The 26861-nt window shown below is 42.1% G+C and overlaps 1 protein-coding gene across 39 annotated transcripts in view; it reads left to right on the top strand.

The window, feature by feature from the left end:
• The window catches only part of ANK3 (ankyrin 3), a 255966-nt gene that overhangs the window by 79577 nt on the left and 149528 nt on the right, over positions 1–26861 (top strand). The window contains exon 1 of one of the 39 annotated variants that reach the window (XM_032115996.1): positions 23824–23894. The exons of the other annotated variants lie outside the window; for them this stretch is intronic. Within the exon in view, the coding sequence (XP_031971887.1) occupies positions 23859–23894 (36 nt within the window). The 5' untranslated portion in view covers positions 23824–23858. Of the gene's footprint in view, positions 1–23823; positions 23895–26861 lie in introns of those variants that run through there. 39 annotated transcript variants of the gene reach the window in all.

Here is a 26861-nt window from a genome sequence, read left to right as displayed (position 1 = left end):
TTAGGATCAACTGGTATGTGTGATTTCTTTGAAAACATATATTTTGCTTATAGAGAAAGTATGTTAGTTGCTTGCTGACAGCAGTCTGTGTATGAAAAAGAATCAATACACTTAATTCCAGTTGCATCCTGTTTTGATACTGAACACTAACATTTCTCCAAGGGAACAAGTGATTCCAGGGTTCCTCATAGAAGAAAATTGTGTAGGTGGGGTTTTCTTGCAGTATCATAAGAAAGCACCCTTCAAATGGAAGCTCTTGAGTGTATATATAGCACAGCAGTAAAAGCAGACACATTCTTGTGGGTGAGCAAATATAAACTCTTAAAGACTACAGAAACTGAAAATGAAAGCAGCAAATTAATCTAGAAACCTTTATACTCTGCACCTGATCTGGCCCAGGGTCTTCACAGTAATTAGAGAAAAGAGTGATTTCTGAGTTTTTTTGCTTTGGTTTCTTTGTTAGTTTATTCATTTTAGAATGAAAGCTGAAGATTTTGAATTGTTGCTGGCTGTGCATTGTACAGATAACATGTTATTTGTTGCCTGTGGCTTCTCAGGAGACTGAGCAGAAGGTAGGAATAAGTAGCACATCTTGGGAGACCACTTTGGCTGCAGAACTGTTGTGGAATTCAGCACATCCCCAGTGTTGTGGCTGTTCATTGTTTTGGTTGTTAGGCTTGGGGATTTTTTTTAAAACTAAATTAGCAGAACTTTTCTTCACAGGGTTGAGTCTCACTTTTCTCCTTGATGTTAGTGTATGGAATATACCTGCAATATTCAATTCTCAGTGTCTCAATAAGCATAGGAAGTCTCAGGGAAACCATAATATTTATATTCCTTTTGAGGGTTAGCATTAGCCAGTTTTTTTTAAATGGTAAATATTTCTCATGTGCAAAAGTCCATGATAATTTGTCTGAGTTTACATGTGTGTGTGCATACACTGAAGTTATGGAGTACCCTGCATAGTTCCTGCAAAATGCCAATGAAATTACATGGCCACCGTGACACAGAAAGAGAATTAAATATTTTTCAGCACTAGATTACATTCCCCAGCATTTCTTCTGCAGTGATTTCTGCCCTGATGAAATGAATAGCTCATCAATGCCTTAGTAAACATCAACTGCAGCCTGCAGCTTTATTTTTCCATCATTAAACAATTGACAATACATTCAGTATTCCAGCCCAGCTGATCATGAGATAAAGTGTGACTAAAAAGTAGATCATCTGGTGGATGCTCCAGTGTTTGGTAGGACACAAAGGGCTCCTCTCTCCTCTCTGGCTTGCCCGTGCAGCTCCTCCTGCAGTCAGCGGGAGCTGTGCGTGCCTGTTTGAGGCACGTTGCTGTGTCTGAAACACTCGCCCTATTTCATCATTGACATTAGCTAAGCAACAGGGACGTTCAGGCCAAGCACAGCCACTTCTTGAGTGCTAGCACATTCAGCTGGTTGCAATGTTAGGTTTAGTGGCTGAGCCTCTCCTTCACGTTTTTGTGGCTCACATAGAGTCTGTGGCATGGGGTGTCTGCGCATCATTCATGCTTTCCATGGTGGAAGATGACTGAGGGTGGTATTAGACATATCCCTTAACTATCCAAGAAGGATTTTCTTCTTTTCATTATATGACTGCTGTCTTGTGGACGAGCACCCCCACAAGTAAGGTTCACAACTGGTGAAGGTGCAACTTGCACCGTTCACACCAAACCTTTGTTGACAGGACCATCCCTGGGTAGCCAGCAGGTACTGCAGCTCCCATGTCCAGGTGGTGCTGGAGCCACTAGATGTGACCTGTGAACGGAGTTTCATCCTGATTCTGAATGTCCTGCCACAGGAGAAGGGAGTTGAGCCCATCGGATCTCTCTTCCATGCTTCTTTCATGTACAAAATTCCAGAACTGAGATTATTTGGACTGATGTCAGGAAGCTGAGAAGCTTCTTTCGGAAGGTTCCTTCTGCCAAATGTTTCCTTTTCCAGCTTTTTCATGGCTGGAGATATTCTGTAACAGTAATTATTCAAGCTTTGTGTGCTTCTGAGTTGTGGCTTTTGCCCTTGTCACATGGGGGGCAGTGGAGGGGGCAGTGGAGGTGGCAGTGGCCCGTCACGGCCTCTGTGCTAGGCAGGGCTGACCCCTGTTGGCCTCTCGGTTTAAATGTTCCTCTGTATCCCACTGCCTGGGAGCTGAGGAGCTTTGCTTTTTCCTAGTACTCGGCAAGGGACCAGAGACTTGTGGCTCACAGGCCAGACACAGCTGGGAGCTCCTGTGGACATTGTGTTGTGGGTGTCCAGGCTGCTGAAGACACTTGGAAATACTCAGCCCTCTGCAAAGAGTCAGCTCCCCACACCTGTGAGGGAATTTGTTGCAGCTCTTTTCCCAGCCAACCCTTTAGAAAAAGAACGCATTGGGACTGCATCTGCATAGTGCTTGTGCTGTTGCCCTAGGATTGCCTGTGTGTCCAGAACTTGATTGTCTCCACGTAAAACTTTTACTCAAGCTTTCTGTCTATATTGTAGACTATACCTCTGTGGCCTTTTATCTGGACAGACTCTTGTGTTCCTAAAATAGTGGTGGAGTTAAGGTGGAGAGCCATGCTAGGAGTACAGCAGCATCCAAAGAGCTGAGGTGGCCTTCACAGCAGAGTTTATTCAGGTCCAACGTGTTGGAACCAAAGTTGAAGTTAGGTTTATTTGCAGAAGACTGCCTACTCTGCAGTTGCTGGCTTATTGCAAGTGTTGACATGAACTCAGTTCAGAAGTAGAAATCAGGGACAGAGTGCTCAATTATGAAGCATTTACATCTTTTTCTCTTTGCTGTCATTCTTGTAGAGATGTACCTTCATTATATTTTTTGTTCAGCATTATCTTTTCAGTGCTTATAAAAGTTGATCATAACTGGGAAAATTTCTTTCTTATTTAAATATGTGAGTGTCATACAACCAACTGTACCTTTGCTGTACTTTTGCATTCCTGGATCAGTTCAGGTATCATCCAGTGGGTGTTTTTGCACTGTCCTGAGTGGATGGATCTCAGTTTAGGTTGTTATGGGCTGGTGGAGCTGTAGCCTTCTGTGTGGAGCCATAAAGGCACTATGTGGTGTTTGGCATGTACAGCCTGGAAATGGCTCCTTTGTTACACAGCACATGAGTTTGTGTAAGAAATCACTGACAAAATGGAGTTAGGGTTTTCATAGGCTGAGGGACTGAAGTGTACCCACACAGATCCAACTACAAGAGGGGTACCAGTGGCAAGGGGGCCAGTGGCAGTGTAGCAGGCTCAGAAAGCTTCAGTTGCCAGTCAGATGGTTCATGCAAAAACTGTAAATGGTCTTTTTCCACAAAAGCTAAGCTTTGGCACTCATGCACGTGAATTCTAAATCAATCTGATTGATCTACCTCATAAGCGTGATTCCGGTATGTTCTCTCTTCTTATGAAACAACCTCTGATAGCACTGAAGTGAATAATTCTATATTTGGCAATTATTTATGAACTGCAGATCTCATAAACACAGCAGATGCATTTCCTGGATGGCAGCCATTAGTGCATCTGGGGATTTATTTACTAGTTACTGAAAATACTGGACTGGAAGGGAAAAAGAAAAGATGCTCCCACCTCTTCCTAATTTTCACTTAATTTCTGAGGTGCTCCACAGCATTCCTTCCTCAGATTTGTCACAATAGAAAAATCTTTGTCATCTCTCAAATGTTTCATTTTCTTCCACAGTCATAGCCTTGTAGGATATGCTGCAGGCCTTGCTTCTTGGAGATTTGTATCTGAAGCCATTTAGGACTGCAACCTCTTAATTTCTTCGAAGAAAAGTAAGAAAACCTTGCAAAGGGTTATTAGCTGATTATTCCTGCTGTTCTGAGTGTGACTAAAAGAGAGAATTTTTATTGAAAAGTGAAAGAATTTAGTTAAAAAGTGAGATTGGATCTGTTGGACGCCTGAAGATTTTCTGTGATCTATGTGAACGTATAAACTGAGGACTGTGGTGGCGCCAGGCACAATTCCTGTGTGCCCTTAAGACACCTGCTCTCCTGGGCTGGTGCAGGGCCTCAGCTCATCTGGCAGGCACCAACAAATTACAGCCAACGCTGAAATTTTGGGGAGGAAAAAAGAACTGGTCTGGGATATAATGGAACCCTTGCTGCTTTTTGCTGTTCTGTAAATGTAAGTGTGCAATTATTCCTGATTTCAAAACTAAATAGTAATAAAATAGGGAGAAACATCTGCTTTGTGCTCATCTTGAGGATTTTGTTATCTCAGTGACAAGATGTTACTTTATCTAGATTTCTTTGGGTTTGTTTTGTCCAAAATTTGTCCCAGTATGGGAAGTATTTGATACTCTCTTCCTTCGGCCTAGTCTCATTCCTCCTGCCTTGCATTGTTTCTTTTTTTTTTTTTTTTTTTTTTGTATCCCATTACTGGCTTTCTTCTGAGAAGGAGATTTCCAGTTGTAATAAGGACAGGCCAAAAGGATGGCATTTGGATTTGTGGTTTTTTTGCCTCCATGCCTGAGGTGAAAAGAGGGATGATTTCAGGCCATTAAACATGCAATAAGGCATGAATATCTTTGGGCTTAGAATTTCCTCTTGCTGAAATTTAGAGATTCAATTTTAATATGGACTTAGTCTAGGGAAGAGCATGTTCTTTATGATATAGAGCATTTTGCTCTATGTGTTAGTATTTCAATTGTGAACCTTTATGGCATTGGAATTGAATCCCTCTGACTTCCTCAGGAGGCAGTGTCAGAGACAGGGTTTGCAGTATCCACTTCTGTTCATGGAGTGTATTCATCTTTAATGGGAAAGCAAATACCAGAGGTCATTTCTTTAGCTGTACATGATCTTATTCCCTCTACACTTTTGCTGTGTGTTGTATTTTCTATGTAAAGTACAACAGTTAAAGACATATAGTAAAATACATGCCAAGTCAAATGCTCATAGAAAAGCACTTCTAATAGGCTTATGAGAACATACCTATTTTTGTGGTAGGCTGTCACACTTGGTATGTCTTTGGAATTTTCCATATTGAGGTGAGACCAAAGGAAAATGCTCTGCAAGGGACTGAAAGCTTAGAAGCACATTCCACTTCTGTACTGATTGCTTCTTATCGTTGTGATAGTTGTGAGCTTTGGTGTCACCACTAGTTGAATATTTTTGAAGATGCTTTTGTCTTATTTTTGTTTTTAAAACAATACTATTTAGAAAAAATAATCTGTAATTGCCCCTGTAAACAGCTTAACTACAAATATTTTACTAGTCATAACAGAGTTTGTCATTTTGAATATGAATTCATTTCCAGTCTTCAGAAATGTCTTGGAGCTTGTTAATCTACAGTGTGGTTGTGAATGTCATTTGTGATAATTTTCCACTGCTGTTTCTTTCCAAGAAATATCTTAAATTTTCTAAGGGGCTATTAGGGTTTGATGCAAGACAACAGACATAGCAGTAATATATAACTCTTGGGTACCTGCTTCTCTGTTACCTTTGTGCAAGGAAACAGCATTGAGATGCAACCTTTCAAAGTGAACCATATTCCTAAAAACAGATTAATTGTTTTTGAAAAAAAAAAGTGGGTGGAAGTGGACTCAAAAAAAGACCCTCTTCCTCTGCCAGAGGGTCTTTAGGCATTTCTGGTAACACTACTTAATATATTGGCTTCCATGTGAGCCCCTAAGCTTGAGGGAGGAACTCAGAGACGATACTGCGGAATACTTCGCTGGATGTTTTAAGTAGCAAAGTGTGTGGAATGTGTGCACCTGAGGGCATTCTGTAAGGTAGGAGTCTGCTGTTAAGACACATCTTTGTGTTCTGGCTGTGCGTCTGTCAAAACCAGGCTTTTTGTTGTCGCATGAACTCCCTCCTTTCATTTCATTGCAGTCTCACAAGTCGAAGTCTCCAGGCCAGGTCTGCAAATAGTCCATAGTGGAAACTTCTACTGTTGCTTCCCTGCCATTCCCCAGAATTCTCACTGAGTCTGTAGGTTAATGGCTCTCACTCACTCATCTGTAAACCATTAGAGGCCCATGGAGTATTTGCTGCTGAGGTGCTCTTTCCCTTTTGTTGCTGCTTTAGATGAGAATAAGCGGAAAATACCTGATATCTGGAAGTTGCTATAGAACGAGCTGGGTTACATGCAGGAAGATAAGGAATATCGGAGCAATGAAAGGAAAGAGGGTCCACAAGATTGTTGCAAGTGAGGGATTGGCATTGTATGGATGGATTGTACAAGGGGTGAAGGCAGATTGCACATTCCCCCGTGTTGGAAGCCAGGCCTTGGTGAAAGCTAAGCTCAGCCCCAGATGGATGGGCTGTGGAAGTGCAGACCTGGCAGCACAAGTGGTTCCCTTGCCGGGCTCCCAGCCTGCTGCCTGTGCTCGGTGCAGCAGCTGCTATTGATCCTTCCCACCTGTGCTGGGGAGCGGGAGCTGCAGGACACTGGTGGGTCAGCACATTCACTGGCATCCCTCGCTCTCTAGTGGCTCTTTGGGAAGTCACTTGCCTCAGTTGATGCTGGGCCTGAGCAGTCTCCCTCAGGTCAGTAGGTCCTGCCTACGAATGTGGGTCATTTGGCAGCTCTTCCTTGCTGCTGGTGTCACTGGGGATAACGCTGTGACATCGGTAAAATGGCTGCCATCAGCAGGATGCCCGCACTGTCACTTGTAATTAAAGTCTTCAGCCTGAATAGTCCCGTCTGGATTCTGGCAATGGAGGGACGTTCTGCATTCCCCCCGCCTCAGCTGAAGTGAGCGTCAGCCCCCCGAAAAGCACAGCTCCGTGCCCCTGCTTTGGCAAACGGTTTTGGCTCGCAGCCCATGTGAATGGGGTGTGTCCTTGGCTCTGGAGGGAATCCATTTAGCCAGGCAAGGCCCTGGTGGGATAATCCTCGGACCTGACAGTTTTCTTTATGGAATCACAGAACATACAGGGACTTTGGAGTGGGTCACCTCCCATCTGAAGAAGTAGTGAACCAGCTGGACAGTGGGGACTCACACAGTGATGGTGGTGGTCCTTTCTGCATGGTGCAGTTTCTGTCAGATTTTAAAATGTCAGGAGCAATAGCAGAATAGGGCAGTAGTGCTTGTGCACACAAGAAACCATCTCAGCCTCATATCTGTCCATTTTTGGGCACTAAAAAAGGGGAGCTTGATTTAAAACTAGGAATTTTTGTGTGTGTTTTGAATTTGTTTGTTCTTTGGTTGGGTTTTTGGGTTGTTTTGGGTTTTTTTGGTATGATTTTTGTTTGAAGTCTTAATATAGACAACTTGGCCTCAAAAATGCTCTGACTGGTTGAATTGAATTCTTCAGAGGCACAGTCATAGCTGTAAATCACAAAAAACCCCAAACCAAATAAAAAAATAAACTAAAACCCCAAGAGCAAAGCAAAAAACCAATCAAGCAAACAAAAAAAGCCAAAGCCCAAACCTTCACACCTCCTTTTGGTGGGCAGAAGATCCTCTCAGCTACTTTGAACTCTATTTGGGCAGGTTGTATCCCACTTAAATCTCTGATCCTGGTATTTGCTGTGGCTGGCTCCAGGCTGACACATGAGGGGCAGGGACTTACCGCCTCTTCTGCCTTCTGTGTCATCAGCAAGGAGTGACCTCCTCAGCCTGAAGTCACGTTGCTTCTATCCCTTACACCATACAAAACGTAGCATGGGAAGAAATGGTATTTTCCTTTGCTCTTGCCCAGTTGCTCCCCAGTAGAAAGGGAGCTCTTCAGCCAGTTGGAGGTAAAAGTGCCTTTTCCTGGGGGGAAGCATTGTGAGGAAGTGCCACCACAGAAATGGGAAACTGGGTCCTGGCACCTCTGTGGTGTCTGCAGGTGGTGGCTCTGGCAGCTGCTGTGCTGTTCTCTAGAGAAGGCTCTCTGAATCTCAGTCTCCAGAGATACTTTGTGTCAAAACCTGATTTGCACTGTTAGCTTAATTTTGAAGAGCATATTCCTCTTGCCAGAGCTGTGAGAAGAAGGAAAATACTTGGTGAGAAAAATGTATAATTGCATGTGGTTTTATGTCTATTGATTGTGTGTGACATGAGCTTGCTGAAAGATCTCCATCGATGAATTCCTGTAAAAGCAAATATCATACTGAAAAAATTGCCAAGCAGAGATAATCCAATTAGGTGGCTACACATCGCTGAGTTTCTAAATTATTGATACTGTCTTAAAATGGGCTGCCTTATAGTGCAGTAAAAGCTGCAATGTAGGTGATATATTTAGCTGTAGTCACATTGTGAAATCACTGTGCAGTATTTTTTTTAAAAGGTACACAAAAGATATTTTTAAAGAGACTTGGGCTTTTTACAGAACACATACAGAAGAATATGTTTATAAATTAAATATCTGGGAAGTAAATAATAGGACTTTTGCCTGCACCTGTCTGTTGTTCATCTTCAGAGAAATGGCTCCTGTCTTTAAAGCTCAGCATTTGCATGGTTGTTATTTGCAAAACTCAGGCCAAAATCTGAATCTTCCATATTGCAGTTGCCCGAAGGAAAGTCCAGTTGGAGCTCTGCATTTGCTGAAAGGAAGTATTTTTCTACTGTGACTCTTAAAATAAATAAATAAATAAAATAAGCCCCCACCAAAACCCCAGAGCAGCTGGGGAAGTTGAGTGTCAGTGGTTCTTGTCCACGAGCTCGGCAGTAGAGGGCTGCAGCTCTGCTCGCTCCCTGTGGCGCTGTGGGGTGGCTGCATGAGTCTGTCGGGCAGAATGATCCAAAACTACTGACAGCTTTACTTTTTTAAAGCTTTCAAACTCAGCAAACAGGCAACAGCTGTGGCACAGTGATGTTCTGTTTCGAGGGAAGATGAGGAATAACTAAAGAAAGTGCTCTGCACTGATCCAGTCTAGAGGCAATATTAAAGCTGTGGGTCACAGTGGCAGAGCCTGTGTCCAAAAGCAAAGGGACAAAATGTCCTCCACAGACAGATTAAAGAAGAGGTATTGATTACTGTCTCTTATCAAGCATCTGGGACACTAATCAGCATTTCAGTAATGGAGAGCAATGATTCAGTGGTTGGGAAAGCAGCAGGATTAAGTGGAAAGGAAAGAGAATCATTATGATATATGCTCAGCTGCTGCCCACAATGGAACATTAAAACCCATGATGATTGATTTTTGCTTGCTAAGGGGACTATCTAAAATATTACTCCAACAGAATATCCTATTTTAAACTTAACCTGGATGAGTTTACTGTTTCCCATATGTTTTTGTGGAAAACAGCTTGCAAAGGCTCACATACTCTCTGAGTAAAGGCTTTGTGCCAAAGCAGGAATTAATCCATTAGTCATTTAACAGTTAAAAGCCACTGTTAAATGTAGTCTGTAAATCCGTATGAGATATTTCAGTTCAGCACTTGTTATTTGCTGCTGTTATGGTGGTGGTAAAACCTAAATGGAGAGAAAGCTGGGTACTTGCTCAGATCAGATGGTCATCATGTGCACACAAAAGAAATGAGAGGGACTGTTGTGAACATCTTTGATGCTGAAAGTGAGAAGGTTGTCCCAGCTTTCAGCTGTCTCTGGGATCAGGCTTATGGCACCTGAATTAGGACCCTCATACCCCTCAGTAATCCATGGGAAGAGAGTGGCACCTCCAGAAGCTGACTGAGCGCCTCTTTAGAGTAGTTCAGGCAACCTCTGTCCATGCCCGTGGGTTGTTGCTGACCTTCCTGAGTGACCTTGACTGGACACCTGAGGTCAGCCAGGGCAAGCTTGGCTCCATCTGCCTGGGCCAGACTTTGTTCTTTTGTATGTGTTGGTATTCAGCTTCCCCGTGCCCAAGCTGTGCCAGCTCATACCCATGAGGTCAAATCCTGTCTCCCAGTGGATATTTTATGGCCTTGCTGGCCTGAGAGGGAGCTTATCAGAATGTTGTGATTTATGGCTGTGAGTTTGTTGTTCAGTGTATCGGAAGTGAACACCTGTGCAGGAAGGCTCTAAATTCTGCTTGGCAGGGATGCTCTTTAAACCGCTGTCAGCTGACTGTATTTAAACTAACTAAATAAAATACCTACATAAATAAAATCTGGTATTTCTTGTTTGCACTTTCTTCAGAGTATGTGTGAAGAAACTGTATCTCTCTTAGTAAGTTGTATTTCATTCTGCAGTTCTTGAGACCTCATTAATAAAACTGTCCCAAAAGAAGAAGGAACACTATTTTTGCATTTAATCCTCACAGGTTTTCCACATTTTCCCTTGTCCTCTATATATTACATAGCTTTAAAGGTGTCTTTCAAAAAATATCAAGTATATTGTTCCCTGTTGCTAGAAATGTAAGCTGTTTAGGGTTAGTATCTAGTTTACTGGCTAATTGTTACAACTAAAAATCACACAGGCATAATTTCTGGTCTTAGTGGATGTAGTCAAGGTAGGCTGAGTGCCTGGCAAGTTGAAAAAGCAGTGGAAAATGTGAGTCAGACTGGGGCTATTTGCATTGATTTTGTAGACATACCTGCAACTGAGTGTTCAGTGGCATTGACTGACCTGTTGCCTTTTTTGTGTCTTTCTTTTGTGGTTTTTATCATTATCTATTATTTCACTGTATTTTGAATTTTAAAAAAAAAGCATTTATTTTCATTTGAAGAATCCTGAAGGACTTTGCAAACTGAATAATTTGGGGTTTTTTGTATATCCAATATTTTTGTGTGTGTGAAGAGTAAGAGGAAAAAAAGTAGTGTAAGAAATCTCTAATGTTGGCATTGAAAATGCAGCAAAGGCAGCCAGGAGCTGAGGTCAGCAGATAAAGGCTACTAATGTAGGTAATTGCCACTGCTCTGGGAACTGGGCTAGGGAGAGCTTAATTCCCTGAGCTGAAATTCTGTCATGACATCCATTTACCTCTAAGTTTGCTTTAAAGGGGTGTTGTGCTTCATCCAAGCTCTGAGTGGTAATAAATAAGTGAACTATAGCAGCATAAAGACGTGGGGGAGCTTTTTGATGTAAATTTACACAGTTGTACAGGTGTGTGAGCGTTGGCACGGGCTGCCCAGGGAAGTGGTGGAGCCGCTGTCCTTGGGGGTGTTTGAAAGATGTGCAGATAAACCACTTAGGGGCATGGTTTAGTGGAGGATTTAGCAGTGCTGGGTTAATGGTTGGGCTTGGTGATCTTAAAGGTCCTTTCAACCCAAATGATTGTATGATAGAGTGAGAGCCATGTGCTGTATCCGTGTCCAGTGAGGTTTTTTTTTAATAAATACACATTTAAGTCCCAAATCTTGCTGATGTTTCATCCTAGTACTCCCCCCTCTTCATGTTTTCATCATTTTTTCTCAGTCCAGTGATATTTTCCTGATATCACAGCACTCTTCACACAGTGCAGATTTACATGATGGGCTGAATTAAGCAGGGGGACGCCACCAGGGGCAGCACACCCACCAGCCCTATTGTCACAAGAGGCAAGGCCTACCTCTTTTGCTCCTTTTGTAAGCTTCTAATAAGCAATCTTTCAGTTTTATATGGATATGGTAAGATTAGATCAAAGTGTTAAAGTAGTCAACAACAAAAATACAGAAGACTAGTTATTTACATTCCACTTGCATCTCTACTAACAATCTTAATAATAAGGACAAGAATAATGAATTTTTATTTGGGTCATACATACTGATTGGATATTAGATGTGTGAATGGTGCTTATTTAAAAGAGCACTCTTTTGCCACTGATTTTAGGAAATACGATTCATGTCAGTAATGACATGGTTTTCCATCTTGGAGCTGTCTGTCAGGGCTCTCAGGAGGGTTCATTTTAATTTAATATTTGTAGATGAACTAGCCCTTACAGAAGAGCTTTTCTGCTTTTTTTCTATTTACATTTCAAGTAATTCCATGGAATTGCATGGGAGTAGGAGAATTGTCTGCTGAATGCTGATAGATGCAGTAATATTAATAGTAATAATATCATTAGTAGTGGTAAGGAAATAAGTAAATCACAGAAATTTGCATGTGCCTTATTCTATTAAGTCCTGTAGCTGTATATTTTTCCTTCATTTACCGTATGTATATTGCTGTTTATTCTGAACAGAGGAAGCCCTCCCATCCAGTCTGTTCTTTGGCCTTCTCCATAGTCCAAACACCAAGTATCCCCAGGTGAAGGTCAGCATTATGCACCCACAGTGCAGGTTCATTTTACCAGAGCAGTATTTTCCTTGGTGCTGGATCTGAGCTTTTGTGATGAGCACCTCTTCTAGGGAGAAAGACATTTGCTCTGTAAATCAGAAATGACAATTTATAACAGTGCTGTGGGATAGGGAAGGGAAGAGAGGGAAATGGAGCTGAACTCTGTATTATGGAGGGACTGTAGTTTCTCATTACAGCCCAGGAATCCCGATCTACAATTCTTTGCCAATGAATGTCAGCTCTGCTGCCTGTAGGGCTTTCTATGAAGGTGGGGACAAGATTTCCTTAATGCTTTGGGTAGGAGAAAAGCTTCTTTGTGTTTTTATTGTGGGTCTGGAAGAGGTGAGAGAAGTAGTTTTATTCTTTTTTGTTCTTTGTGTCATGTCCAGGTGGCATTTCCAGCCAGTTCATGAGAGGAATTTATAAATCTGTATGTTTACTAATCTGCAGGCTTTGTAGTTCCACAAGATGGTGCTTACAATCCAAATCAAAATGGAAGTATTTCCCCTCCTCTTCTCTGCTGTTAAATCAGAAATGATATCCATTGTTACTGTAGAGACTACTTGCGTGCTCCAAACTGCATCATATTTGTTAGACAGTATGAAAAAAATCCAATTCAATTTAAAGCACAGGTACTAAAGGATGTTAGTACAGTACAGTTTCTGGTGCATTCATTTACCCTTTTCATGGTGTTTGTCACTTTAATTTATACAGCCAAATAATTTATGATGCCTGGTAATTAAAAATGAGATTCCTTAATAAATGATGTGGGAGCTGGGTCAAATTTTGTATTTAGATTCAGAAGTGGCTTGTCCTAACTTTGAGCAGGACTGGTACATGTGCAAATCTAAGCAGTCTTTCATTATTAATGGGAAAAAAGATGTGTTTTACTTAGTGGTTATACTGCTTGGAGTCTCAGGAGCATGTTACTTACATCTTCCTCTTTGCTAAAATTCAGTTGGTGAGGTCCATGGCTTCCTTTTGTTGTACATTCAGGATCACACTATTCTCTGGTTTTCAGCAGCCCATCTGCATGTTCGAATGTGTTGGACTAGGGAATGTTTTTATGACAGTCTAAAAAACACAAACTCTGTGTGCGTGCAGAGGATTGCTTATCTAAACACGAAAATGAGTCTTTGGAAAGGTCTGTCACATTTCCTGCCATTACAAAAACATAGGTGAGTTACTGGAGAGATGACTTCAGCCGAAGTGGATCAGCAACACATTTATAATGTGCTTTAGATGTCTTCTAAAAAAGCACATTAAAGTCTTGGCTCATCTGACATGGCCTCAGAGTAGAGCTCATTAGCCACTGGCCCGGAGAGAAGAGTTGGGAAAAGTCAAAAAACTTGCGGCGTTTACTTGTGAGATTACTCACAGAAGGTGTAGATACAGGATTGATGGTTTGTCCTGGCAGTTCATGGGAGATAATTACATTTCCGGTTAGCAAATCCAGCATGCTATTTGGATGCATTAATCATTTTGGAGAAAGCTCTGGGCTGCAACATTAAATACTGAATACTAAACGTATGTTAAATACCAGTGCCTGCTAGGGGGGAGAGAATTAGGAAGTGCCATCTCTGTATTATTTGTGAAGTTTTAATTGTTCATGTCTTGTTCAGAAATGAAAGGGTTTTGTGGAAAAGGAGAAAGCTCTTGTCTGTGCAGGGTGCCCTCCTCCCTCTGATGGTTCCTCTTGAATCCGCAGCACAGTGAGCCAGGGATGCTGTTCAGTGAGGCACCAGCTCCTCTGGCTGCTTTTCTACAGAGTTTTTATTTTACTACGGAAAATAGGTAACTGAGGGAAAATGCCAACTTACTGGGTTGTTAATTGAAGTTAAATAGGATTTTCATCAATCAAAAAAGGCATAGCTGTAATGGGAAAATATCTGTAAAATAAATAGATTTATAATGGAGGATGGCATTCAGCACCCTAAAAATAGCAGCTGCTGCCTCCTCCATTATGCAGTGTGAACACTAGCTAGTTTGTCCTGCCAAGGGACTGCTTTCTCATGAAGCATCGTGGAGGTAATACAGATATAAGAAATACTACTGCTGAACAGTAACTTTAGAAGCCCTGTGAAAGCTATTTAACATCAGATAAAAAAATAATAGTTCACAGAAAGGAAACGTGAGAGCTAGCTACAATAATAGCTATGGGCTTGAAGGTTCTCCCAAGGAAAAGAAATGCAGTGCTAAGTAAGCAGGTTAGAAAGAAAGGGATTATGGCCATGTGTGCTGTTGTAATTGACTGCATTATTCATGCGGTCATTCCAAGGTGTATTTCTGCATCTGCTCAAAATGTTTGATGTGAAATCAGGCATCAGAAGCTTCATGAATCTGTTTCATTGATGTAGCACTGAGAAAACCCAGTATTATTCTAACCTTATGTGGTTTGAAATACATTTTGATAAGTACAGCATGACTACTAGATGTGGAATGTGATGCATAGGAGTTAGAGCAGTGCAAAGAGAGCTACAGATCTCCTTTATGAAGATCTCTGATAGTTGTGACCCTTGTATTTCTCCATACAGATAGGAAAAGGAACCCTACATTTCTGAACTAGGAGAACTGCTTGACTGTAAATTAAAGGGGGGTTTTTGTAGCTTGATATACCTGCAGTGTAACTGGAAAGTATTGCACTACACCTGACTATAATCCAATGTTGAATTCCTGTGCATCTGGAAGGCTCAGCCTAACTTCAGGAGTTATGTATTCTGCAGTTTCCTCTCGCCCTCCCATCCATAATTCCTGGGGAGCCATATGAGGATTGATGCAGTCTCTGAAGCTGCCCTTTTCACTTCTTTTGTAGTTCTAATGCAACTTCAGAAAGCATCTTAGCTGTGGCCAGGCTCTCGTGTGTGATGCACACAAAATCAGTAGCAGCACTCCAGGGACAGCATTAATATTTAGCCAAGCTGCCAGCACTCCAGTGAGAACTGAGAGACGTTTTTATACATCTGTGCTGACAAATAGAAGTCCTGTTTGGAATGCAGTTTGCACAGCTGTCCCCGTCCCCAGCAGCATGTCAGAAATGATCTTGATGAGATCACTTTTTTATTCATTTTACTGATTTTCCTCTCTTTTGAGGAAATTCCTGCATAACCCCAATGCACAAGAGTGTTTACTGCTTCCTGGTCTAAGGCATCTTGAGGTTATTACATCTGAGTGCTCCCAGTGTTCTTGGAAAGCTCTGTTCACAGTGTTGGCCCTGTTGCAATAGCAAAGTTGAGGCAATAGAAGTCCAGTGATACTGCCCTACCATAATATTTGGGAGGAAAAGGTTGTGGAAGTTGCTTGTATTTGTTCCCCAGACATTTCAGTGTGGGGTTTCTGAGAGAAAACCCACTTTGTACCTGATGAGAACACTAACCCTGTAAGAAGCTGAAAATTCAGTGAGTTTATCTGTATTGCTTTATAAATTGTCCATGCCTTGATTTTGTGTAACTGGAGAGCTTAGAGTGAAGATTCAGAAATAATTTGAGATTTTGCTGTGACTGTGTTTAAGGGCAACAGTGCACTTCAGACTGTGTAACTCCTGGTGCTTTCCCCTTGGTTCACACTTTCTTAGAAAATAATAGTGCCTTAGGAAAGGAGGAGCCTATTGACCAGAGAACTTAGTGGAGGATAAAACTAGATTTTAGTCATTCTGCACCACATATACTGGTTAATTTTTTAACTGGGAACAGCACCATATAACTGTGAGTGGTTACTCTACAGCAGTCTTTTGGCTATTGGTGACTAGTTTGTGTCCTGGCAGTTGGGCTGTGTTAATACTGAGACTTAGGGATAACTTTTGAGTGATGCTGAATTGAACCACAGTTACATTCACCTAATTTTCTTTGGGTTCGTTGCATTGTAACATCTTGGGTTTGCATCTTTGTAACAATTATGAGAAATTTTAAACTTGCAGTTTTCCTGGAAAGTCCTTCCAAAGTGTAATTTGAAGAAATTTTAGAGTGCTTTGAAATGCTGGCTGGTAAAGGCTGAGAGGTCCCTCAGTCCTGACGGAGCCCTGGAAAACAGCGCTGAGGGCCTGTGAGAGCAGCGTGTTCTCCCATGCAGTGTCTGGGAGCAGGGCTCAGGTGGATTTTACCTGCCCAGGGACTTCTGTTCAGTGGCATCTCCCACTGTGACTGACCCTGAGTGTGGCTTGCCTGCAGAGGGGCTCAGACTCCCCAGTAAGTCATAGAATCACTGGAAATAGGGGTAGGTGTGGTTTCAAGAGCTCCCTTTGTCTACCTTCATCCATAATTGTCTTTGTTCTTTTCCTTCCAATTTCTTATTTTTATTCTATTTTTTAATCTAACTCTGCACATATTAGAAATCCTAGGCAAGCTATTCTCATGTTAGTCTTCTCATGAAAGTTCTACCTTGTGTCTGCACACATTTTTACAGTGTAATCATGTGGCCATAGTCTGTTTATTGGAGTAACAGGCTAAATGTTGTTCAAAAGCGTTGGTCATAATATTGCTCTACTGAATTGTCTCCACTGCCTTTGGGAATGGACTCATGGGATTAGTTACAGTTAGTTTAGTGTTTCTGTTTTTCTCTTATTGAATACTACCCTAGATGAACACCATCTAGAAATGAAACTTAGCCACTAAATGAGAGCTGTGCTCAGTTGTGCTCATTTCCCAGGGTGTTGGACACCTTCATGTGCCTGTGCTGAGCAGATGCACTTGTCTATTGTTGCTGTATTTCTCTCTTAATGAAGCCTCCTTCTGTTTTCATTTGAATTATTCCTTTAGGTGGTCCTTGAGGAATGAACAGGATCAAGCTGCATGGTCAAATATCTTAATAATGAGTTGGGGCTTTTTTTGGCCAAGGTCTTGTAGACACTCAATTGTCAGTATCCCAAAAAATTGCTGCTTTTGGAACATACTACATGATAGAAATTTCTTTTTCTGTGCAGAAGTCATGTCTGAACATTTTGAAGCCATCTGGCAGTTTGGTGGCTTCATATCATGGTTATGTTCTGAATGAGCCTAAAAGATAGACAACAGAGAGACAGAGTGTTTGGAAGGGCTAATTTGCCAGTGGTCACATTTCTGGTGCTTAACTCAACTTCAGGATGAAATACTTTGCTGTTGTCACCATGAATCTTAATGATTAATTCTTTGCTCCTAGCAGTCATGGAATATTGAAAATTGCTAGAAATACGATCCAGACTAAGTGAGCCTGAGCCAACTTCTTGTCACATGGATGCCATATACAAATGGATGGTATATTTTGTGTAACATTCCTCTAATACTTTCAACTAGGTTTTTTGTATATTCTTAAAAAAATTAAAAAGTTACCTCTGTTCATTGTTTTCTTGTGCTGTGGTGAAATAATAAGGTTTGCATGTGATTTTTATGTGCCCATCTGTGTGTTCACATGCCTATGGAGATCACCAATTTCACAAGTGCACCAGTGTTATGTTCTGTTAACAAACAGAAGTTCTATATTTAGAGAAAATCCTGAGGTCTACTGTTCATATCCAAGGAATCTTTACTTTCTGGAAACCTATGCGTCGGTGAGGTATGCCAGAGAAGGAGCAAGGCAGGTGCTGCTCTGAGTCTGTACAAAATCCCAGTTCTCAGTATGGCTTGGAACAAGATGCACGGCATGCAACAAGCCATCTGATTAATCAGCAGAGAAATTGCAAACATCAGCAATGCTTCAAGATGATATAGGAAGATCTGATACCGTGTCTCCTTGTGCTTTCCATATATAGATCTTTGCCCTTGCTCTTCTCCTCATCTCCACGAGAGTTCATGTGAGGTTTGTGGTTTGACTAAACACAAGGCTGCCTGGAGTCTCTGCCTTTTGTTTCTTGCCTTCCTAATTGGCTTTTACTGGTTGTTTTTCAAGCATGATAGTGTCAAGTCAATTTGCTCGGGAGTCAATCATGTGACATCACAATGCTTGTGTAAACACTTCTTCCAGTTTGCAGCTTTATTACCTCGGTATTTTCCAAAGGTGCTGTCCAGAGCAAATCAATGACATGGATGTCCTCTAGGGTGATCAGTGGGAGGGAAAGAAATCTTAATAAAGCCAAGGGCTTTTAGTTCGCTTCGCTGGAGCTGCTTCTCTTGATGCTTACAGGATGATATAATGAAGCTCTGCTGCTCCCTTTAGTTCTTTGTGATCTGAAGAGTGTAGAGTGGTCTTGACAGCAAGAAGTTGCCTTGATAAGTATTATCTTAACCTCTATTTTCACACAGCAGCTGATTGTGGGATTTCTGTGATACTGTGGCGGTGGTTTTGCAAAATCACATTTCTCTACAATGCAAGGTGGAAGATGCTTTTCCATGTTGAGGCAATGTGTTGATGGGGGAAGAGAAATTGCTGAAGTCTCAGTGGTGGAAGCCGTGATTTGACTTCTGGTCCGTTTTTTTGGGTTTAGCTAACAGTTTTTATTCCAGTTGGTCGCAGTTTTTCCTATTCCCAGGGCACAGGGTTATGTTTTAGTCCGAGGGTCACTGGAAGTTAAAGGGGCTTTAGAACTTGGGCATGAAAACCACAGCTGATGGATGAAAATGAAACAAAAAGGGCTCTTTCAGAAAGCGGGAGTTGACGAGCAGGGCAGACTGGAAACATTTAATCTACTCTGATATCTTAAGGGGACAATACAGGGTTAAGAACAGGAACTTGAAGCGGATTTGTGGATCAGATGCTGTGGGCATACCACTCATACTTTGCGTGTATCATTTATTTTAGTTCCTCATCCCAAGAGCCCTTTGCCTTGCTGTTGAAAATACAGGCATTTACTGGGGAGTGCTGGGAGTGAGGGAGCAGGAGCTGCTGCGGGCCCTGGCAGAGTAAACACTGCAGTGCCTCAGTGTGTCTTCTGCAGCTTTTTGAGTATCTGTAAAGGGCTGAATTTCACAGGTCACAGCAGGGCTGGCTTCGAGGTGTGCTGTTTGGAAGGGTTTGGAGACTTCTGAAAAATTACTGCAGGCTGTCCTTTAAAAGTGATTGCGTTGCAGTCTTTGAGGTTTGATCTTATGTGCTGCTGAAGAAGAATAGGGTGAGACCATAGGCTGCCTGTTCACTCATTTGGAAAGCCTTTAAAGAGAGATTTTAACTATCTTGTAACAGAAGTTACGGAATTTACTGGTTTTCGTTCTGTGTGATAGCTGATAGCCTTGTCAAAGTAAAGGAAAAAAGTTAACTAAAGGATTTACAGATTTGGTAGATCCTTTCTATTCAAGAGCAATAGACGACACAGGAACATACGGCACATTTTTTGGGAAAAAAATATTGTGCTGGGTGACTTCAACTTATTTAATATTTGGAGTATTGTTTTCCTATCCTCATTTTATGTTTAATTTTTTTTTTCATTATTGAGAGAGAACATATGCTTCTGGCTATAGAATTCTAATTCTGTGTATGTTCTAGCAGATGATCTGAGCTGGCGTAATTTGAATGGCAGTATAGCAAACGTAATGGATGGTGGTTGAACAGACACTTAAAAAAAAGTAATACACAATTCACACAGATCCTTTTGGCACCTTATAACTCTGAATTTTGTTCCTGTGGCTGCGCATTCTCTGTGCCCGCAATTTCAACAGTTAAAGGATAAATGAGTAAATGTAATGTAAATTTAAGCAAATGTTATCTTGATAGCAGCTTTGTAAAAGCCTGTTAGCCATGCACAGGGGTCTGTGTCTTTAGAACTCCTGTTCTAAAGCTGACTCTTGATCTTTCTGAACTGTCTGAAGTTTCAGGGAAAAAAAAAATTCTTTCTCTTTGCAAAATCTGGACCAGTAACTCCAGATTATGGTTTCAACTATTTCAGCTTGCCTTTCCCTTTCTTGGAGAGTTATTTATATTGTTTTGCATCTCATGTCAAGCCCTGTTTTTCTTTCTGCTAAATTCTGCCATGTGTTGCTTTGTTTGCACGTCGCTTCCAAGCCAGTAATCATAAGCACTCCATCTGGTCGAGGAGCAGCGTAGTGATAATGTAAAAGGACATTTCCACTATTCTGTTTAAAAGAATTCTCCATCTGTACCAAATCTGCCATTTTAATGAGATTGTAAAGGGGTTTTGTTGCTTTTTTTCTTTTTCAAAGAGGGGAGGAGATTGATTGTTGAGATGTTTTTTTCCTTGCATATCTACTCATTACAGGATTGTATCCAAGGCCCTTTCTTTCTCCCAAGCTAAGAATTACTGTTGGAATTTGCAGATCATGTAATTCACAATGCAAAGTAATAAAAGGATCCTGGAAATTTTACCCAAAATCTATAAGAAATTGATTTTGCCGTTAGTATTGAGCCTTTCTGTTATTACCCTTTGTTAATAGCATGCATGTGAGAAATCATACTGAATGCTCTAAAACTGATTCACAAGGTTAAAAAAAAAAATACAGTGTCACTATGATTTATGGCAGTCAGTAATCAGAGCTGAATTGATGGATGTGAATGTGCTGAGATGAATTTTTGGTGCTGGCAGATTTTAATTTTTCTTTGTGCTTTTCTTTTGTAATTCTGAACGTCGCTCTTTTAAAATTAATGGAGAGAGAATTGGACAACTTCTCTTGTGGGAATGTCACAGCCTGAACCAGGCCGGTTTTGTGGAGGTTAATAGGCAGTGGCCTGGGTCAGTCATCCACTGGTGTCAGACATCACTGGTGTCACTGACGTGAGCTCCAAAGGCCAAGAGCCGGCAAGTGGAAAAGCACAGTAGCTGTAGCAGAATAAATGAGCAGGCAGTGTGTGGGGAGAGCGGTGTCGGGGCGCTCCTGGAGGGAGTGCTGGCACTGGCCATGGCCCTGGGCTGCCTGAGGGACAGGGGGATGGCCCACCAGTAAAACAGCAGAGAATCCTTGTCCCTAAAAACGTTGTTTCTCCACTGCCAGCTTGGCTTCGGGATTGGCAGTTCTGTGTCAACAGCCTGTGCCAGGAGGCTGCAGTCCGGGGGCGTGGGGCACCACCCCACAGTGGGCTTGCTCTTCTGCAGGGAATTGTCAGTTTCCATAAAACTGCCCAGTTTAATCCTTTCACCTACAAAAGAGAGCTATGTGACAAGTTTTAAACTTCGTGTGATTCCCTTGAATCCCTGTCTTGGTTTGAAAGACAGGTGTCTGCTAAGGAAGGCAGAAGCCTCCCTTGGAATGGCAGATGCAACCCCCTTCCCTCCGAGTTATTATAATTTTGAAATCAAGGGGCTTTTAGGCAAAGATGTGGGAAATAGGAATAACAGTTCTTTACTATGATATATCTATATGTGTATAACCAGTCAAACAAACAGCAATAACCATGGCAGTAACAGCAATCACAAACCCAGTCCCAGCCTTCTCGGCTGCCGGGCCCTTTCCCCTCGGGTGCAGTTCCGCTCGCAGCCGGCAGGGGCGCTGGCGGCTCCCGGTGAGCAGGGCAGGTGCGATGGTTCCCCCGCGGCTGCAGGGGGCGCTCCGGAGCGAGCTCGGGGAGCACGCGGCACCGGTGCCCTGGGATCCCGGGAAGGGATGGAACAAAGGCTTCACAAACCCCTGGGCAGCTGATCCCGGGCTCTCGGGAACAGCAGGCTGGAACGGCAGGCTGGAGCGGCAGGGATGAGCACAAATCCCGGGTGGCAGATGAGATGCATCCAAACGGGGAACCCCCCGGGGGTTGGGGCAGGCAGGGCGAGCACGGCTACAACGCAGCGAAGGCTCGAAGCAGCAGGGCAGGGCGGCCACGGCCCAGCTCCCAGAGGGGCAGGGAAGGCGGGCTGGGGATCCCGGGGCTTCTCCAGCAGAAAAAAAAGCAGCCGAAGAAAGCAGACTTCCTCTCTGTCCAAACGCCAGAGACTTACTGACTACACACCCAGGTGAAACAAAAAAGTAGCCAGCTCTTTTGTTTTTCTGAAGTACCCAGCCATTTGTTCCCCTAGCAACATGTATGGGGGGAAATTCCTTTAACAGAAAAAAACCAAAAAACCAGGAGAGCTCCTAAAACCCCAACAATCCCGTTACAGAAATCATATTTCCTTTCTCCTTGTTCTCAAGCACCTTTTCGAAGGCAGAAGAAAGGTATCTAGGTACCTGGATTTTATTCAGAGCCAACTTCTCTTTGGCTAGAAACAAAAATTCAGACACTGGATAGTAACCCTGTGATCTTGGGTTTCTAGAACTGGGATGTTTGCATTTATTGTTTTGAAATTAACATTCTCAAAACTAATAGTAATGCTAAATCGTTCAGTTTTAGAAATTGAGTGTACAGGATACTTTGTTTTGTTGTGGTGGCTTGCAGTAACAGCATTGCTGAGGTAGCTGTGGGGTAGTGATTGAAATCTCTGCCACAGGGAGCTCTGTGCAGATACGTCAATGAGGTAAATTCATTTAAACTGGCTTGGTCATCCTTTTGTACTTAAATCAAGGTAGGAGGTTCCTCCACCCTGCAGACAGCTGTTGGCTTCTCTGTATTTAGTCAGTGGCAGAAGTGGGTCTTAGTCATGGATGCTATAATGCCATCAGCAAAAATGTGCGGGAGCACAGGGTGATTGTTAATAGAATGCATCATCGGTGACGCTAATGAAGTATTTTCAAGCCAGATCCACCTGAGTGCATGGCTTGTGCACCAGGGCCTCAAATTTTGCACCTTCTGAATACAGAGATGTCTGCATAGGTAATTGGCAACAAATTCTGTGTTTAAGCTCAAGAGCACAGAGCTCCTGCCTTGTGGCTGGGCTCTGGTTGATGCAAACATGGAGATATATTTCTGGAAAACTTAAATTATCCCAGTAGTATTTTATATGCAGCTTATTTCCTTTCATCAACAAATGAGACGTTAGGCCTATCTTGTCTGACCAAAATATTAGGCCTCGATTACTTTTTCCTCCACTTCCCCTTTGCTGTTCTTCTGTGCCAGTGAATATCTGTGCTGAGCTCACAGGTGTGAGGTGAGATGTGTAACAGGCAAGTGCAGTGCATGCTGTGCAGGAGCTTGTGGTGAATTGAAGAGATTTCAATATTCCCTTTCTCAGAAGGTGGGCATGCTTTAAAGCCACTCCTGATGTAAGTAACTGTAAGGAAGCATGAAGAAAATTCCTGTTGCTCATGATAACTTCCATTGAAAAGGAAGAAGTCTGCTTTACTAAAATCAGGAACCCCTCTTTGGGCTTTCCTCTGAAGCAAAATTATTTTGCTCTGGTACTGCTTTTAATCTCTCTAGTTTAGGAACTTGAGGTACGAAGAGAGCAGCCTTTTAGTTCAGGAAAACAGCCTCTAGAACCAGCGACACAAACCTATCATAATTAGTCATCAGAAAATCTGAATAAATATAAAATTACCACGGAGTAGGAGGCAGGCATATGTGGTATTCAAAACACACAGAGTGTAAAATGATGTTATTGTTGCCTTTAGAAATAGTTCAAAGTAGTCTGCATTAGAAAGAGCTGATAAGCAGAATGACAAAAGCTTGTTTCATGAGTGATTCCAAGCAGCAGTGGTTTTCTGATCAGCTGATGCTGCAGCTATTTTGGGTATTCCACAGATCATGATTACATACACGGGGAATGATTGGAGGCAGCAAATATGGTAAGTGAGCCAGGAATCCTGGGACACGCTCCGTTACTAACTTAATAGTCTTCTGATCACTTGTCCTTTGCCATTTAAACAGCCAAGGGAAGTGTAACAAGTGACCGTGCTTAGTTCCTTCAAAAAAAAAAAAAAAGAAAAAAAAGAAAGCACTTCCTGAGGCTGCTATTTTTAGCAATGGTGCAGTGTCCAAAGTGTTAACTAATTGAGTCATCAGGTTTCATATCTGGCCACAGAAAATGGCAGTGGAAGAGGGAGAATGCTTTCCAGAACAAGTAAGCATTTGTGGATTCTGAAATGAGTGAAATCTGCATATCGAGTTTCTTGTATTAGTGTTTTAAGTCTTTGATTGTTTGAGGCAAAGCTGGATGTAGGCAGAGGTACGTTTTGGATTGTTTGGTGTATTTTGTTTTCTGATGGCTGGATTACGGTGTAGGCTGAGGTGGCAGTCAAATAGAATATTGCAATTATTTGTTCTCTCTGTCTTGCCAGTGGCTGCGTTCTGTTCAGAACACTCTGTAGAAGACGCCGGTTAAAGTTGCACAAACATTTTGTAACATTTTGTTCTTGTGATCAAGGCCTTAAGTAACACAAATATTTGTAACAATTGAAGTCGTTTAGCCAATCTTGCGTATTTAGAAAAAAAGTTTAAAATCTGTGCTTTTAAGGTGTATCTTTCAAATAATACACTTCTTATACTGACAATCCACAGGTCAATTAAACTTCCAGAGGAGCCAGCTGTAGTGCTGGTAGTGTGCTAGTAGTGACCTGTAAGGAGGCACCCGTATCACTCTTACTCCCAGTGACCTTCAAGGTGCTCCCTGTGGGATTTAAAAATTCCTCAAGAAGCTGCTGTGAAAGGACTTCCCTATACTCTGTTAACTAGGTTCAGAGGGTCTTCAACAGCTTGAGTTATTCACATCAGTTAAAAACTGCAAAGCCAAAACAGTTCTTCTCTTGGCTACTCTGCTGCAGAATTAAAAAACCAGGTTCCCAGGAAAGTGGATTTGTGTTTTTAGTACTGATGAGTGCCAAGCTTTGTGGAAATGTCAATCAGTGGCAATATTTTTTAGTTAGAGATACTACTGATGCCAGAACACAGCCGTTTAAAGCTAATTTCCATGTCAGCAATAGCTTTGTGCTCTGAGAAAAATACTGCAGTGAGTTCTCTTAAATGTGTATGTTGTTGTTTACTTGTTGTCAGCACAGGACAGGATGTTGTTCCCTGCTGAGAAGCATCTTTGAAAACTTTGGTTGTTTTCTAGTGAAGATGTTCTTGTCCGTAAGCTTATTTCCACCAGTAATTTCAAAACTGTGGAAGCATTTACTGGGGAGATTTTTTTTGTGAAGTAATTTTTTGTAAGAGAAGCTTTCGTTATTCAGATGTTTTATGTACTTGGTTAAACTCTCTATTGTTCAGTCCCGAGAGTTTTATTTACTCTCTCCTGGGTTTTTTAGCACAATAGTATCCATTTTCGTGGTGATAAACATCTTTGCTGATGCTTTATATGAGCCTCAGCAGCACAGAGCCTGACAGACACAGTCCCTCCAGTTTCTGTGTGCAACAGTTTGGAGAGTGGAGAGAGCTGAAAATCGTCTGCCCTCAGCCGTGGCGTTGGCAATGTGCTGGTCTGCAGGATGCTCTGCCCCTCTGTGTTGCACCAGAATGGTATTTACTCTTGCTTTACAGGGCTTTATTACAAGCTGTATAGAAAGTGCTCTTTCTGTTCATATATACGTTGTTTGGGGAAGGTGTAGCAGCGTTTGAAATGGAGTTTAGCAGTGGAAAGGGGCACAGTATATATTTGTTCAGTAAGCTTTTCCTTGCTGATGTTTATGGTAAGTTTTGTTTTCATTCCTTACATACTTAAATCTTACATAGGCTGCCCTGAGTATCTGAGGTGCAAGAGAGAAACAAGCTCTACTTCACGTTTATCCTGTAAATTTGCTGTTCAGGAGCGATACTTTAACATTGTACAGTAATGGGCCATTCTGTCATCAAATGATTCACTGTATAGGGCTGGTGTGGTTGGTCATAGCTTATTTCTGCGATAAACTGATCTTCACTTTAATGGTAGCACTGAAAACTAGTTCTAAATCTGTGTCTGTTAAATATAGTAGCAGTAAAGTCTTTTAGGCCACTTTAGAAAGTTTAATTCATTAGTATTGTATCATTATATTTGATTAAACTGTTACGTGTTTTTCAAACACATTTCATTCTGATGCTAAGAGGAAGTGGTAATTTTTGGATTAAAATAAATTAACAAATCTGGTCAAGGTGAGGAAAAATGTTTTAATAGTTCTGCTGTTTATATTTTTGTTCAAAAAGTTGAAGTCTCTCCTGAGCTAATCAATTCATCATTGTGGTTCTGCAGAATCCTGGCTCTCTAATGCACAATGGCTTTGAAAGCCAGAAAAATACTAGTTCAGTTCTGTAACTGAAAAGTCATTGTGTGAAAATGGCATCACCTGATCTGCAGTGATTTATCTGTATATTTGGTAATTTTCTCTCATTCTAAGAATAAAACTGAGCTCTGTGTTTTCTTTCTCCCCCTGTTGATCTCAAAGACCCCATACAGCTCGGGTTGTTCTGTTACATCACTGTTTTCAATCTGTTTGTACCTGTAAATGCTGGTCCTGCCCTTGCCCCAGCAGTGATTTAGATCCCTCCTTTTGCTTTAGAATAGAATTTTGTATTTAGAGTTAGGACAGGACTTAAGAGCTTTAAACTAGAGTTTAAATTGAGATAACAGTTGCAGGGCTCTGATTTTTGCTCACAGATTTTGGTGCTTGGGCTGGAAAAAGCACTTTTCCCATTGGAATCTGAGCTCATCCTCAAACCTGGAACACGTGGAGTGAGGAACAAAACACTTGTAAACTAATTTACGTTTGCTGCGCACGCCACTGAATACATTTCATCCAGACAGCCCCAACAAATGCTACGACAGACCTTTCCACGCCGTTGCACAGATTCACAGCGGTGAATGTCAGTGTTGAATCATGGCAGAGGAGGGGAAAGGCCTTGCAGGGAGGTGCGGAGGCCGGTGGCTCTCCCGTGCCCAGCCCCACAGCTCTGTGCGGGCCGTGTCCCACGGCACCACGCCCGGGAGAAAGGGGCACGTTTTCCTCAGTGTTTGCAGCAGTGTGTCTAACATCTACTCTGGCTTGCTCTGCGTTGCCTTTGTGGTTTTCAGAGGTGTGGTGGGTTACAAAATGGGCCTGGAGTTACTGGGTCATATCCA

Source organism: Corvus moneduloides, chromosome 8, assembly GCF_009650955.1.
Source record: "Corvus moneduloides isolate bCorMon1 chromosome 8, bCorMon1.pri, whole genome shotgun sequence".
NCBI lineage: Eukaryota > Metazoa > Chordata > Aves > Passeriformes > Corvidae > Corvus > Corvus moneduloides.
This window is presented reverse-complemented; position numbering and strand designations above follow the sequence as displayed.